The sequence below is a fragment of the Cervus elaphus genome, chromosome 22 (assembly GCF_910594005.1).
Source record: "Cervus elaphus chromosome 22, mCerEla1.1, whole genome shotgun sequence".
Lineage (NCBI taxonomy): Eukaryota > Metazoa > Chordata > Mammalia > Artiodactyla > Cervidae > Cervus > Cervus elaphus.
The window spans coordinates 53,267,354-53,285,128 of record NC_057836.1 but is presented as its reverse complement, the minus strand read 5'-3'; the positions used below and the strand labels follow the sequence as shown (position 1 = coordinate 53,285,128).

The 17,775-nt window shown below is 39.2% G+C and overlaps 1 protein-coding gene across 2 annotated transcripts in view; it reads right to left on the bottom strand.

The window, feature by feature from the left end:
- Positions 1-585: 585 nt before the first annotated feature.
- WASHC3 (WASH complex subunit 3) overlaps positions 586-17,775 on the bottom strand; it is a 56,370-nt gene continuing 39,180 nt past the window's right edge. For both annotated transcript variants that reach the window (XM_043881381.1, XM_043881382.1), the window contains exon 7: positions 586-823. In XM_043881381.1, the coding sequence (XP_043737316.1) occupies positions 739-823 (85 nt within the window). In that variant the 3' untranslated portion in view covers positions 586-738. The remainder of the gene's footprint in view (positions 824-17,775) is intronic.

The following is a 17,775-nucleotide window of genomic DNA, read 5'->3' as shown; positions in this document are numbered from 1 at the left end:
TGCTCATCACTTTGAAGATATGGTGATGGGGAGATGTAACATGGGACTCAATTCTGAATAGGCAAGGGGTAGATAACAGAAAACACCTCTTTTGTCCCACATCACATCCTTTTGTCAGCTTCTGCCATCAGCTCACTCTGAACCACACTAAAACTACCTACAATTTAATTTCTGCTGACAAATATCTGACTTTGATGGTATATCTAATTAATGAACAAGCTGTGAAAAGCTTTACTTGCTAATAAATACTACCAGTAAGTTCCAGACCGACAATAAATGCGATATATAAGCTTCTAGTTGTCACAAAAAATTTCAAACCAGTATTACTTTCTGCCAGAAATTTAACTCTTATGATACAAGTGTACATAATACTTTTCATGCTAAAGTATTCACAAAAATTGAATCATTCACTTTGCCAAATTCATTTTTTTTTTTTGCATTGAGTCTGTTTTTGATCACTAACCTCACATTGACTTCACTCTACATGCTCCTTGCATCTCTGAAATACTCCATCTTCGTACTTTATTTAGGCTATTCTATTTCTCAGCAGGGCCCTTTATTTTGGTAACAAGACATACTGCCAGCTTATTATAAATGCTTTATTTTTTTAACACAGAGGAAGCTTGGTGGCAGATCTGTAGCCACTTGATGTCGTTATAACTAACTACAGTTCAGGCTCTCTTACAGAAGGTAAAGGTGCACTAACACACGTATATGTAATTGTTATGAAAATTAAGCTTAGTCACTAAAAGAAGATTCATTATCTGAACTTTCTTCTGTGTTTTTTTCACCTTCACCATCAGGCACTGGAGCATCTGGCCTCCTGAAAAAGAAGGGAAAAAAAAAAGAAATTTAACGCTTTTTCCAGTTGAAAAAAAAATCACTAACTGTAAATGAGGTTCATCCTAGAATACTGCTGCTAATAAATCTGCCAAGTCCACGTCCTTAACTGAGTGCTTCCTGCTCTCTAGCACGGCACGCTTCTCGCAGGCTTCTCCAGGACCAGGGGGTTCAGGGCTATTCCTGTATAGGCCACGGCGCCGTTCCCTCCTGTCCTTACAGAGTGTGCTGCTTCAGCACTTTCTGCTTTTCATCACCATGGAGACCCAACGACAGACAGAGATGTGATCTGGAGAGGCTGGCATGACCAGTGCTAAATCCTTGCAGCCTCCAAGTGTCCGTAAGGTACAGAAAGAGGAAAGCTATAAGTGGAAAGAAAAAGAAAACCTTCAGGTTCAGGAAAGCTGAAGGGAGTAATTTAAAAATGGAAGAGATTTCAAGAATGGGCAGTAAGAAACACAGGCAATATGGAAATCCTGGAGGAAAGTGACTGTTCAAAGTTGGTTCTTAATGTCTGCTGAGTGTTTTCACTTATATGTTTTATCATCAGATAAACATAAGAAGAATGAGTTCATAAAAATAATGTCTTGAAGACTCACTAGGCACAAGATGATGTGAGAATGGTTAAACTGCAGCTTTGTATAGATGTGCTATAAAAAAAAACCACAGGAAATTTATTGGTGTCATTAAAAAAGTCAACTTGATAGGTTCCATAGTGTTTGTTAGTAAATCATTTGATCAATGTGGCAGCACTATCACTCAGCACCTATTCACTCTTACCAAGAAAGCAAATTAAGCAAAGTCTACCTGGGGGAAACTAAGAGGGAAAGGAAGACTAATATAGCTGCTCTGTTTTAGTAAGTAAAAGCTACAAAACTTATTTTTCCCTCAGGTTCCTTGATTCTTAATAAGATTTAAGATACCAACAAATAAAACTCTTCTTTGCCACTAATATAATAATTATTGCTAAAATAAGAAAATGTATAGTCTCCTACTTACTTGTTATCATGAATTATGTTATTAGTTATTATGGCCGAGTTCTGGCTTAGTTTTTAATACCATGTCTGTCATGCTATGAAACAGAAGAAATGCTGGCACTGCTCCCTAGCAATGGGTCAAACATAAACCCCTTTGCTCTGCTGTACAATTTTAAATTATGGGGGGTGGTCCTAAGATGGTGGAGGAATAGGACAGGGAGACTACTTTCTCCCCCACAAATTCATCAGAAGATCATTTGAACGCTGAGAAAATTCCACAAAACAACTTCTGAATACTGGCAGAGGACACCAGGCACCCAGAAAGGCAGCCCATTGTCTTCGAAAGGAGGCAGGACAAAATATAAAAGATAAAAAGAGAGACAAAAGAGTTAGGGATGGAGACCCATCCTGGGGAAGGAGTCCTAAAAGAGGAGAAGTTTTCAAACACCAGGAAACCCTCTCACTGGTGGGTCTGTGGGGAGTTTTGGAATCTCAGAGGGCAACATAACCAGGAGGAAAAATAAATAAACAAATAAAACCCACAGATCATGTGCCTAATGGCAACTTCCAGCAGAGAAGTAGCCCAGACACTCGCATCTGCCACCAGCAAGCGGGGGCTGAACAGGGAGGCACTGGCTGCACTGTTGAGGGTAGGGACTGGGCCTGCATGCCCTGAGGGCAATCTGAGGGAGCTAATGTGAGATGGCAACCCAAACAGTGGGACAGACAGAGGGAGACAGAAAAGAGAGAGAGAGAGAACTTTCCCGTGAAAAGCTCTAACCTAAGGCACTGCCGCCCTGCTCACAGAACAAAGGACTGAGTGAATACCACAGAAGAGCTAGCCGGCTTTGAACCCTGCTGGAGGCAGGGAGGCAGGCGGGCGACAGCCAGAGCCAGAAAGGGGCAATCTCGGCCCCAGAGACGGCATCCTCTACCAAACTGTGAGCAGGCTCCCAGTTGCTAACCAAGTCTTCCTGGGATCCTGGACGGTGGACATCCACCAGGAGGGTTGCAGCCAGAGATCAGCACCCCAGAGGAGACACACGGCACACCTGAGATGGCGCTCCCGCTGCGCACCCAGGAAACCGAGCTGCTGGGACCGGGGAGGTGATAAGACTCACCACCCGACCTGGGAAGAGTGCGCTCACCAAGCACCTGGTCGCCTGGGCGGCGTGGACCTGGGAAAGGCATAAAACGCAGGCCCAACGAGTCTGCGCCTTTGTGTAGTACCCGAGAACCTTAACCCGAGCGGCTTAGACCTGGGAAGTGCATGCAACCCAGGGCCCGCTTTAGACAGTTCCCCTGCACAGCAACCTGGGGCCTGAGCAGTGTAGATGGGGAGAGCAAACACTCCATGAGCGGGGCAAACCAGTGGGGCTGAGACACTGCGCGCACTCCCCACACTCGCCAGTGATACTCGCTTGCAGTGTTTCTCCCTCCCCACTGCATGACTGAACAAGTGAGCCTAAATAAGTGACCACCTTCGCCCCCTGTGTCAGGGCAGAAATTAGACACAGGAGACTTGCAAACAGAAAAAGCCAAAATAAACAGAGGGAACCGCTTTGGAAGTGACAGGTGCAACAGATTAAAACCCTGTAGTTAGCACCAACTACACTGGAAGGGGCCTGTAGACCTTGAGGAGTATAAGCTGGATCAAGGAACTATCTGAGACTGAACTGACCCCATACTGCCCGCAACAGCTCCAGAGAAATTCCTAGATATCATTTTTTTAATTAAAAAATTTTTGTAAGTCCTTTATTGCTCCTTTAATTTTAATTTTTATAACCTACTATTACCTTGCAAGAAAAAAAGATTCTATTTTTAAAGCAAATTTCATGTATTTTTTTATTAATTTTTGTGATTTTGTTTTTTTAATATTGTATTTTTGAGAGTCTAACCTCTACTCTACATTTCTACTCTTTGTTTTTTGGTATTTGTTATCAATTTTGTACCTTTAAGAATCCAATCTTCAGTACCCATTTTTACTTAGGAGTGTGACTACTGGCTTGACTGCCCTCTCCCCCTTTTGACTCTTTTTCTCCCCTAGGTCACCTCTATCTCCTCCCTTCCCCCTTCTCTTCTCTACCCAACTAGGTGAATCTCTTTGGGTGTTCTGGGCTGTGGCAAACACTTAGGGAACTGATAACTGGCTAGATCTGTCTCTCTCCTTTTGACCCCCCCCCTTCTCATCCTGGTCACCTCTATCTCCTTCCTCCCTCTTCTCTTCTCTATGTAACTTCGTCAACCTCTCTGGGTGTTCCAGGCAGTGGAGAGCACATAGGGATTTGATTACTGGCTAGACTGTGCTCTCCCCTTTTGATTGCCCCTCTCCTCCTCCTGGTCACCTTTATCTCCCTCCTCCCTCTTCTCTTCTCCATGTAACTCAGTGACCCTTTCTGGGTGTCCCTTACTGTGGAGAATCTTTTCTCCATTAACCTGGATGTTTTATCATCAAGTGCTTATGAATGGAGAAGTCTGGAGGCTACTGTAAGAATAAGACTGAAAACCAGAGGCAGGAGGCTTAAATCCAAAACCTGAGAACACCAGACAACTCCTGAATCCAGGGAACATTAATCGATAAGAACTCATCAAAAGCCTCCATACCTACACTGAAACCAAGCTCCAACCAAGAGCCAACAAGTTCCAGAGCAAGACATACCACGCTAATTCTCCAGCAACACAGGAACATAGCCCTGAGCTTTAATATACAGGCTGCCCAAAGCCACACCAAACACATAGACATCTCAAAACTCACCACTGGACACTTCACTGCACTCTAGAGAGAAGAAATCCAGCTCCACCCACCAGAACACCGACACAAACTTCCCTAACCAGGAAACCTTGACAAGCCACTCGTCCAACCCCACCCACAGGGATAAACCTCCACAATAAAGAAGAACCACAAACTGCCAGAATACAGAAAGGCCACCCCAAACACAGCAATCTAAACAAGATGAAAAGGCAGAGAAATACTCAGCAGGTAAAGGAACATGATAAATGCCCGCCAAATCAAACAAAAGAGGAGGAGATAGGGAGGCTACCTGAAAAAGAATTCAGAATAATGATAGTAAAAATGATCCAAAATCTTGAAAACAAAATGGAGTTACAGATAAATAGCCTGGAGACAAGGACTGAGAAGATGCAAGAAATGTTTAACAAGGACCTAGAAGAAATAAAAAAGAGTCAATCAATAATGAATAATGCAATAAATGAAATAAAAAACACTCTGGAGGGAACCAACAGTAGAATAACTGAGGCAGAAGATAGATTAAGTAAGTTGGAAGATAGAATGGTGGAAATAAATGAAGCAGAGAGGAAAAAAGAAAAAAGAATTAAAAGAAATGAGGACAACCTCAGAGACCTCTGGGACAATGCTAAACACCCCAACATTTGAATCATAGGAGTCCCAGAAGAAGACAAAAAGAAAGGCCATGAGAAAATACTTGAGGATATAATAGTTGAAAACTTCCTAAAATGGGGAAGGAAATAACTACCCAAGTCCAAGAAATCCAGAGAGTCCCAGACAGAATAAACCCAAGGCAAAACACCCCAAGACATATATTAATCAAATTAACAAAGATCAAACACAAAGAACAAATATTAAAAGCAGCAAGGGAGAAACAACAAATAACACATAAGGGGATTCCCATAAGGATAACAGCTGATCTTTCAATAGAAACTCTTCAGGCCAGAAGGGAATGGCAGGACACACTTAAAGTGATGAAAGAGAAAAACCTACAAGCCAGATTACTGTACCCAGCAAGGATCTCATTCAGATATGAAGGAGAATTCAAAAGCTTTACAGACAAGCAAAAGCTGAGAGAATTCGGCACCACCAAACCAGCTCTTCAACAAATGCTAAAGGATCTTCTCTAGACAGGAAACACAGAAAAGATGTATAAACGCAAACCCAAAACAACAAAGTAAATGCCAATGGGGTCATACTTATCAATAATTACCTTTAATGTAAATGGGTTGAATGCCCCAACCAAAAGACAAAGACTGGCTGAATGGATACAAAAACAAGACCCCTATATATGCTGTCTACAAGAGACCCACCTCAAAACAAGGGACACATATAGACTGAAAGTGAAGGGCTGGAAAAAGATATTTCACGCAAATGGAGACCAAAAGAAAGCAGGAGTAGCAATACTCATATCAGGTAAAATAGACTTGGAAATAAAGGCTGTGAAAGGAGACAAAGAAGGACACTACATAATGATCAAAGGATCAATCCAAGAAGAAGATATAACAATTATATATGCCCCCAACATAGGAGAACCACAATTTGTAAGGCAAATGCTAACAAGTATGAAAGGGGAAATTAAGAGTAACACAATAATAGTGGGATACTTTAATACGCCACTCACATCTATGGATAGATCAACTGAACAGAAAATTAGCAAGGAAACACAAACTTTAAATGATACAATGGACCAGTTAGACCTAATTGATATCTATAGGACATTTCACCCCAAAACAATGAATTTCACCTTTTTCTCAAGTGCACATGGAACCTTCTCCAGAACAGATCACATCCTAGGCCATAAATCTAGCCTTGGTAAATTCAAAAAAATTGAAATAATTCCAAGCATCTTTTCTGATCACAATGCAGGAAGATTAGATGTCAACTAAAGGGAAAAAACTACTAAAAATTCCAACACATGGAACTAACCAACATGCTTCTGAATAACCAACAAATCACAGAAAAAAATCAAAAAAGAAAGAAAAGTCTGCATAGAAACGAATGAAAATGAAAACACAACAACCCAAAACCTATGGGACTCAGTAAAAGCAATGCTAAGGGGAAGGTTCACAGCAATATGAGCTTATCTCAAGAAACAAGAAAAAAGTCAAATAAATAACCTAACTCTAAACCTAAAGCAACAAGAAAAGGAAGAAATGAAGAACCCCAGGGTTAGTAGAAGGAAAGAAATCATAAAAATCAGGGCAGAAATAAATGCAAAAGAAGCAAAAGAGACCATAGCAAAACCCAACAAAGCCAAAAAATGGTTCTTTGAGAAGATAAATAAAATAGACAAACCATTAGCCAGACTCATCAAGAAACAAAGGGAGACAAATCAAATCAACAAAATTAGAAATGAAAATGGAGAAATCACAACAGACAACACAGAAAGACAAAGGATCATAAGAGACTACTATCAGCAACTACATGCCAATAAAATGGACAACTTGGAAGAAATGGACAAATTCTTAGAAAAGTATAACTTTCCAAAACTGAACCAGGAAGAAATAGAAAATCTTAACAGACCCATCCCAAGCACAGAAATTGAAACTGTAATCAGAAATCTTCCAGCAAACAAAAGCCCAGGACCAGATGGCTTCACAGCTGAATTCTACCAAAAATTTAGAAAAGAGCTAACACCCATCCTACTCAAACTCTTCCAGAAAATTGCAGAAGAAGGTAAACTTCCAAACTCATTCTATGAGGCCACCATCACCCTAATACCAAAACTAGACAAAGATGCCACAAAAAAAGAAAACTAAAGGCCACTATCACTGATGAATATAGATGCAAAAATCCTTAACAAAATCTTAGCAAACAGAATTCAACAACATATTAAAAAGATCATACATCATGACCAAGTGGGCTTTATCCCAGGGATGCAAGGATTCTTTCAATATCCACAAATCAATCAATGTAATACACCACATTAACAAACTGAAAGATAAAAACCATACGATTATCTCAACAGATGCAGAGAAAGCCTTTGACAAAATTCAACATTCCATTATGATAAAAACCCTCCGGAAAGCAGGAATAGAAGGAACATACCTCAACATAATAAAAGCTATATATGACAAACCCATAGAAAACATTATCCTCAATGGTGAAAAACTGAAAGCATTTCCCCTAAAGTCAGGAACAAGCAAGGGTGCCCACTCTCACCACTACTAGTCAACATAGTTTTGGAAGTTTTAGCCATAGCATCAGAGAAGAAAAAGAAATAAAAGGAACCCAGATTGGAAAAGAAGAAATAAAACTTTCACTGTTTGCAGATGACATGATCCTCTACATAGAAAACCCTAAAGACGCCACCAGAAAATTACTAGAGCTAATCAATGAATATAGGAAAGTTGCAGGATATAAAATTAACATGCAGAAATCCCTTGCATGCCTATACAGTAACAATGAGAAAACAGAAACTAAGGAAACAATTCCATTCACCATTGCAACGAAAAGAATAAAATACTTAGGAATAAATCTACTTAAAGAAACAAAAGACCTATATATAGAAAACTATAAAACACTGATGAAAGAAATCAAAGATGACACAAATAGATGGAGAAATATACCATGTTCATGGATCAGAAGAATCAATATAGTGAAAATGAGTATACTAGCCAAAGCAATCTATAGATTCAATGCAATCCCTATCAAGCTACCAACGGTTTTTTCCACAGAACTAGAACAAATAATTTCACAGTTTGTGTGGAAATATGGACCTGGAGGAATCAACCTGCCTGACTTCAGGCTATACTACAAAGCTACAGTCATCAAGACAGTATGGTACTGACACAAAGACAGAAATATAGATCAATGGAACAAAATAGAAAGCCCAAAGGTAAATCCATGCACCTATAGACACCTTATTTTTGACAAAGGAGGCAAGAATATACAATGGAGAAAAGACAATCTCTTTGACAAGTGGTGGTGGGAAAATTGGTCAACCACTTGTAAAAAAATGAAACTAGAACACCTTCTAATACCATATACAAAAATAAACTCAAAATGGATTAAAGATCTAAATGTAAGACCAGAAACTATAAAACTCCTAGAGGAAAACATAGGCAAAACACTCTCTGATGTAAATCACAGCAGGATTCTCTATGACCCACCTCCCAGAGTAATGGAAATAAAAGCAAAAATAAGCAAATGGGACCTAATTAAACTTAAAAGATTTTGCACAATGAAGGAAACTGTAAGCAAGATGAAAAGACAGCCTTCAGAATGGGAGAAAATAATAGCAAATGAAGAAACAGACAAAGGATTAATCTCAAAAATATACAAGCAGCTCCTGTAGCTCAATTCCAGAAAAATAAATGACCCAATCAAATAATGGGCCAAAGAACCAAACAGACATTTCTCCAAAGAAGACATACAGATGGCTAACAAACACATGAAAAGATGCTCAACATCACTCATTATCAGAGAAATGCAAATCAAAACCACAATGAGGTACCATCTCACTCACGCTGGTCAGAATGGCTGCTATCCAAACGTCTACAAACAATAAATTCTGGAGAGGCTGTGGAGAAAAGGGAACCTTCATACGCTGTTGGTGGGAATGCAAACTAGTACAGTCATTATGGAGAACAGTGTGCAGATTCCTTAAGAAAACTGGAAATAGAACTGCCATACGACCCAGCAGTCCCACTGCTGGGCATACACACTGAGGAAACCAGAATTGAAAGAGACACATGTACCCCAATGTTCACTGCAGCACTGTTTATAACAGCCAGGACATGGAAGCAACCTAGATGTCCATCGGCAGACGAATGGATAAGAAAGTTGTGGTACATATACACAATGGAATATTACTCAGCCATTAAAAAGAATACATTTGAATCAGTTCTAATGAGGTGGATGAAACTGGAGCCTATTATACAGAGTGAAGTAAGTTAGAAAGAAAAACACCAATACAGTATACTAACGTGCATATATATGGAATTTAGAAAGATGGTAATGATGACCCTATATGTGAGACAGCAAGAGATACAGATGTATAGAACAGTCTTTTGGACTCTGGGAGAAGGCGAGGGTGGGATGATTTGAGAGAGTAGCATTGAAACATGTATATTACCATATGTGAAACAGATCACCAGTCCAGGTTCAATACATGAGACAGGACACTCAGGGCTGGTGCACTGGGATGGCCCTGAGGGATGGGATGGGGATGGAGGTGGGAGGGGGGTTCAGGATGGAGAACACATGTACACCCATGACTGATTCATGTCAATGTATGGCAAAACCACTGCAATATTGTAAACTAATTAGCCTCCAATTAAAATAAATAAAAATTTTTAGATTATGCCCATGAGGAATGTACTCAGCATAATAAAGTGTTAGAGCTAAGTACAGCATTTAGTGGTTTTGATTGATGTGCCACTGCCTAAAATGCTAACATGGGAACACAGTCTTCATTATTCTCCACAGAAGCAAGAACTCTATTAGTAGTGGGTATAAATACTGGGTTCAAATCCTAGCCTTGCTATGTAGCTTCTGAGTAACTTTGGGGAAGCTATTTAACGACACTGTGAACCCAACTGACTGACTGGATTGCTGTGAATATTAGGATGAATTACTAACGGCAAAAACACTGAATAATATGTGGCACATTGTTGTTCAGTCACTCAGTCATGCCCCGACTCTTTCCAACCCCATGAACCATAGCATGCTACACCTCCCTGTCCTTCACCATCTCCCAGAATTTGCTCAAACTCATGTCCATTGAGTTGGTGATGCCATCCAATCATCTCATCCTCTGTTGTCCTCTTCTCCTCTTGCCTTCAGTCTTTCCCAGTATCAGAGGCTTTTCCAATGAATCGGCTCTTTGCATCAGGTGGCCAAAGTATTGGAGCTTCCGCTTCAGCATCAGTCCTTCCATTGAATATTCAGGACTGATTCCCTTTAGGATTGACTGGTTTGATCTCCGTGCAGTTCAAGGGACTCTCAAGAGTCTTCTCACAGTTCAAAAGCATCAATTCTTCATTGCTTGGCCTTTTTTATTGTTCAACTCTCACACCCATACATGACTACTGCAAAAACCATAGGTTTGACTATACTGACCTTTGTCAGCAGAGTGATGTCTCTGCTTTTTAATATGTTATGTTTGTCATGTGGCACATAGTAGGTATATTAAATAACGGCTATCATTATGATTATGATTCTCATTGCTATCATGTACCTACTACTTGGCCAAGAAAGTTTTTAGGTGCTTCAGGTATAGAAACAAATAGTAAGTAGTTGCTGCTCTGAAGTTGATAATTTAGTGGGGGAGACAGAAAGAAATAAACTATTGTTATATAGTGTGATACACAAAATATAGTTGTACTAACTACACTTGTTTGAAAGGAAAAGGTAATTCATTCTACTAGCGTCAGTCACAGAAAACTCAAGAAAGGTGAAGACGCTTGTGAAGGGTGTTGGGACAGGCATGAATTTGTCAGAACAGAAAATGTGGGAGTAAGTGGGGATGAGAGCATTCTGAGTAAAGGAAAAAACAGGGATGGTACAGCACAATGCATTTGGGACCTATAAATCTTTTGGTAGCTAGGGTATAAATAAAGTAACTGGGGTAAAACAGTAGATGAGATTAGGCCATTTGGTAGGGACAATAGGTGGAGAGTGGAGAGAAGTTATATGAAATGTCAACTTTCAGTGAAATCACACAACTAAGTTTAGGAATTTTAAGAAGTCATTTTTAAAAAAAATCTAAGTATAGCTGGTGTACATAATTATATGTCACAGGTGTACAATGCAGTGATTCACAATTTTTAAAGGTAATATTCTATTTACAGTCATTATAAAATAATGGCTATATACTCTGTGCTGTACAATATATCCTTGTAACTTACTTATGTATAAGTTTGAACCTTTTAATCCCCTCTCGATACTGCCCTTCCCCACCTCTCTCTCCCACTGTTAACCACTAGTTTTTCTCTATATCTGTGAGTTTGCATCTTTTTTGTTATACTCACTAGAGTTTGATTTTTTCAGATTCCACACGTATTAGTGGTATACAGTATTTGTCTTTCTCTGCCTGACTTGCTTCACTTAGCATAATACCCTCAAAGTTCATCCAAATGGCAAAACTTCATTCTTTTGTATGGTTGAATAATATTCTATTGGATATATATATACACCAGGTCTTTAACCATTCATCTGTTGATGGACACTTAAGAAGTCATTTATTTTTTCAATTGAGATATAATTCACATACCATAAAACCCACCATTTAAAATTGTACAAATTAGAGTTTTTTTTTAGTATATTCACAAGGTTGTACAACCATTGAAAGTGAAGTCGCTCAGTCGTGTCCAACTCTTTGTGACCCCACGGACTGTAGCCTACCAGGTTCCTCCATCCATGGGATTTTCCAGGCAAGAATACTGGAGTGGGTTGCCATTTCCTTCTCCAGATCTTCCCGATCCAGGAACTGAACCCGGGTCTCCTGCATTGTAGGCAGACGCTTCACCATTACTGCAACCATTACTGCTATCTAATTCTAGAACATTTTCATTATTCCAAAAAGAAACCTAAAACTCATTAGCAGACAAGTTCCCTTTCCTTTCACCCTCATCCTCTTGACGACCATGAATCTACTTTTCTGTGTCTATGGATTTGTCTATTCAGGACATTTCATATAAATAGGATCAAGGATATTTAGCCGTTTTGTCAGGATTCTTTCACTTAATAAAATGTTTTCAAGGTTCTTCCATGTTGTATCATTTATCAGTACCTTATTCCTTTTTATGGCTGAATATTATTCCATTGCATGGATATGCCAATTTGTTTATCCATTCATCAGTTGATGAACATTTAGGTTATTTCTACTTTTTGGCTGCTATGAATAATGCTAGTGGAACATTTGTGTACAAGTTAAGCAGAACTGCTGAGTCATGTGGTTAACTCCATGTTTGACTTTTTGAGGAATTGTCAAACTGTTTTCCCCAGTGAATGCATCATTTTACATTTCCATCAGAATATGAGAGTTATAATTTCTCCATATCCTTGTCAACACTTGTTATTCTCTATCTTCACTCATTTCTTTCTTTTCTCATTTCTTTTATTGTGGTACAACATCACTCATTATCAGAGAAATGCAAATCAAAACCACAATGAGGTACCATTACACGCCAGTCAGGATGGCTGCTATCCAAAAGTCTACAAGCAATAAATGCTGGAGAGGGTGTGGAGAAAAGGGAACCCTCTTACACTGTTGGTGGGAATGCAAACTAGTACAGCCACTATGGAGAACAGTGTGGAGATTCCTTAAAAAACTGGAACTAGAACTGCCATATGACCCAGCAATCCCACTTCTGGGCATACACACCGAGGAAACCAGATCTGAAAGAGACATGTGTACTCCAATGTTCATTGCAGCACTGTTTATAATAGCCAGGACATGGAAGCAACCTAGATGCCCATCAGCAGACGAACGGATAAGGAAGCTGTGGTACATATACACCATGGAATATTACTCAGCCATTAAAAAGAATTCATTTGAATCAGTTCTAATGAGATGGATGAAACTGGAGCCCATTATACAGAGTGAAGTAAGCCAGAAAGATAAAGACCGTTAGAGTATACTAACGCATATATACGGAATTTAGAAAGATGGTAATGATAACCCTATATGCAAAACAGAAAAAGAGACACTGATGTACAGAACAGACTTTTGGACTCTGTAGGAGAAGGTAAGGGTGGGATGTTTCAAGAGAACAGCATCGAAACATGTATATTATCTAGGGTGAAACAGATCGCCAGCCTAGGTTGGATGCATGAGACAAGTGCTCGGGCCTGGTGCACTGGGAAGATCCAGAGGAATCAGGTGGAGAGGGAGGTGGGAGGGGGGATCGGGATGGGGAATACATGTAAATCCATGGCTGATGCATGTCAATGTATGACAAAAACCACTACAATATTATAAAGTAATTAGCCTCCAACTAATAAATAAAAATAAATGGAAAAAAAAAGGGGTGTTGAGTACATTCACAGTATTGTGCAATCATCACCACCTAACCAACCTCCAGGATTCTTTTCATGTTGCAAAACTGAAACTCTGTACCACTTAAACAATAACTCCTCATTTTTCTCTCCTTCTAGCCTGTGACAACCACTCCTCTACTTCCTCTGAATTTGTCTACTCTAGGTACCTCATGTAGGTGGAATTATTCAATACCTGTCTTTTTGTGACTGTCTTCTTTCATTTATCATGTCTTCAAGATCCATCCATATTGTACCATGTATCAGAATTTCCTTTCAACTTTAAGATTAATAACACTTCACTGTGTGCAGACAATACATTTTGTTCATCCATTCACTTGTGGATGGGTGTTTGGGTGGTTTCTACGTCTGGACTATTGTGAAAAATGCTGCTATGAACATGAGTGTACAAGCATCTATCTGAATCTCTGCTTTCACTTTCAGTATATGCCCAGAAGGGATTTTTGGAGAAACTGCCATACTGCTTTCCATAGCAATGATATAATTTTACATTCCCACCCAGACTGCACAAGGATTACAATTTCTTCATATTCTTACTGATAATTGTTTGCTTGCCCTCATTCATTTTTAAAATAAATTTAAAGCTACTTTGAATTGTAATTGCTATGAAAACAAAAGAAAAGCTACATACTAGAGTTCCTTTTGTTATATAAAAAACTCCAAAAATTGTGAAAATCAAATGAGGTTATATACATGAAAACATTTTATAAGTTATAAAGCTTTAAAAATGTTAATGTAATAATAAAACTCTTAACAGCATTTCCAGACTGGATATTCATATTAATATTCTTAGGGGAAACAGTATTTGGCTTTTTAATGATCAGAACTGCTCTGGCTTGATTCTGTGTGTGTGTGGCGGGGGGTGGGGGGTGGGCATGCATACCTTTTAATTTTCTTTCATAGAAAGAAGCTTTAAAGATATGTTTTAAATGGTTGCTACTTTAAACTACTAGTCATACTTCAATACTAAAATGTGGAAATGAAGATTTCACAATACTCTTAGTATTTTAAACATACACATGAATCACTAAAAACGACTATGTCAGCAAAATGCAGAAAAAAATATGAAGTCATATTCACGATTTATCATGTATATATTTAAAAAATCTAAATCTTTAGTGGTTATATTGGTAGCTATATTTTAATAAGCATATTTATATAATTTGTGGCATTAAGATTATCAATTAAAGTCAGTAAAAGCAAAATTTTTAAAGTTTAACTTTAAACTCCTTACTGTTTAATTTCTTTAAAAAGAGATATTTTCAAAGATTACTAGGTTGACCTCAACTAAAACTGAGCCAAAATTTAGAAAGGAAAGGACTAACCACATACAAATTAGTACTTTTTAGCAAACAGGATGCTGTGTGCATGTTATTTCTGTCATCTTTCTCCCATTTACATGAACAAGACCGTCAACTGTCCTCTTCCTTTCCTTATACCGTTCCTTGTTCCAGTCACAGAATCCAGGACTGGCAGGTCTGGAGAACCCTGCTCTGTAAAGAGACTGGGGTAAGGGAGGGCTCATAACCCAAACAGGGACAATCAGAACGCTTCCCTAGAAATAAGCTATGGACTATGGAGAGGGGGTTCTCTTTCCTTTCAGTTGGTGAAACTAGCAATATTACAGCCATTTAAAATATAAAGTAAATATTATTTGCTAATTCCTTGTTTTCCAGGAGGAAGCTCATCAGCAGTAGGAGAAAAGTAGATTATTATGCCACGTTTGATTAAAGGCAGGCTGAGGGACAGGTGAGAGAAAATATCAAGCAGCCAGCAATAATGGTGCTGTGCCCCTGATTGTGTCCTACTTAGACTTCTTACGGATATGAATCAATAACTTCCCTTTTTACTTTAGCTAGTTTGAGTTACGTTTCTGTGATCCTGTACATAAAGGATTCTTAAAATATAAATATCATTGATCTGATTTGTTTTCATTAAAAAGAGATTTACATTTGTGCTTAAAAGCAAAACCACTTTGATGGCAAACATTATATACATTCTTTGGAAAAACATATATTTATGCACCAGTAAATGGTTTAAAGATATTTTTCATTTTCTTTAAATTTAAAACAGTGGAATTTAAAGCAGATGAAGTGCCAAAAACACTGCTAGTGCAAATGCTGCTGAGTAGCAGGGTTGTGGGGAGAGGGTGTGATAGTCATTCAAACAACTTTTCAGTATCAGCTACAGTGCACACAGTCATAACGTCACACGACACCTGTCAACTAGTGTCATTCTCAGTGCTGGTCGCTCAGCCGTGTCCGACTCTTTCTGACCCCATGGACTGTAGCCCGCCATGTTCCTCGGTCCATGGGATTCTCCAAGCAAGAATACTGGAGTGGGTTGCCATTCCCTGCTCCAGGGGATCTTCCTGACCCAGGGATCGAACTCAGGTCTGCCTGTGTTGCAGACAGATTCTTTACCACCTGAGCCACCTATGCAATGGCAGTAAGTGGTCTTAAACAAACAGCCAAACACTGAATTCCTGAACTAAGATTACATTGACTATATAGACATCTGGGATAGTTAAAAAAAAAAAAAAGACAATTTTGAGTACAGTAACTAGTAAGACTGATTTCAGCATTATATTTACTCAAACTACACACACTTTGGTCTTTTCTATTTTTTTTTTTTGCATTTCAGTGCTACATTTATTTTCTCAGCTCAAATATATAATTAATAATAATTAATTGGTTCAAAGACAATAAATGAGAATTCAGATAATAAATGAAATTTTGATAAACACAAAAACTTGCAATTGAGAATTTGAATGCCCATCAAGGCAGGTATACCTGTTCTTTGCTGTGATAAGCAGATTCCCCAGCCAGAGAAACAATGTAATACCTAATATGATAAAGAAAAAGGAAGCTAACTATCCTAGGTAAGATGCTTTTCTCCTGTTTACCTTGGGGTTCTTTACATCCCAATAGCTCCCCTAACTTCTTGCTTGCTAGAAGGTAGACCCCAACTGTTTTTAACACTATTTCTTCAATATTTTTATTATCTCTTATCTCTTACTGTTGTGAAGCAACAGTTACAACTGGACATGGAACAACAGACTGGTTCCAAATAGGAAAAGGAGTACGTCAAGGCTGTATAGTGTCACCTTGCTTATTTAACTTATATGCAGAGTACATCATGAGAAATGCTGGGCTGGAAGAAGCACAAGCTGGAATCAAGATTGCTGGGAGAAATATCAATAACCTCAGATATGCAGATGACACCACCCTTATGGCAGAAAGTGAAGAGGAACTAAAGAGCCTCTTGATGAAAGTGAAAGAGGAGCGTGAAAAAGTTGGCTTAAAGCTCAACATTCAGAAAACTAAGATCATGGCATCTGGTCCCATCACTTCATGGGAAATAGACAGGGAAACAGTGAAACAGTGGCTGACTTTATTTTTTTGGGCTTCAAAATCACTGCAGATGGTGACTGCCGCATGAAATTAAAAGACGCTTATTTCTTGGAAGGAAAGTTATGACCAACCTAGACAGCATATCAAAAAGCAGAGACATTACTTTGTCAACAAAGGTCCATCTAGTCAAGGCTATGGTTTTTCCAGTGGTCATGTATGGATGTGAGAGTTGGACTATAAGGAAAGGTGAGCACCAAAGGATTGATGCTTTTGAACTGTGGTGTTGGAGAAGACTCTTGAGAGTCCCTTGGACTGCAAGGAGATCCAACCAGTCCATCCTAAAGGAGATTGGTCCTGGGTGTTCATTCGAAGGACTGATGTTGAAGCTCAAACTCCAGTACTTTGGACACCTGATGAGAAGAGCTGACTCATTTGACAAGACCCCACTCATTGGAAAAGACCCTGATGCTGGGAAAGATTGAGGGCAGGAGGAGAAGGGGACAACAGAGGATGAGACGGTTGGATGGCATCACCGACTCAATGGACATGGGTTTGGTTGGACTCTGGGAGTTGGTGATGGACAGGGAGGCCTGGCGTGCTGCAGTTCATGGGGTTGCAAAAAGTTGGACACGACTGAGCAATTGAACTGAACTGAACTGACTCTTGTGATCAAAGTCTCCAACAGTGGACTAATCACAGTTTTCTGACATTGTTTTTTCCTGTCCTATATTTTCCAGCCAGTATGCCAGTCAGTGGTCAAGGACTGGTTGTTGTTGTTCAGTTGCTAAGTCATGTCTGACTCTTTGTGGCCCCATGAACTACAGCACGCCAGGCTTCCCTGTCTTTCACTATC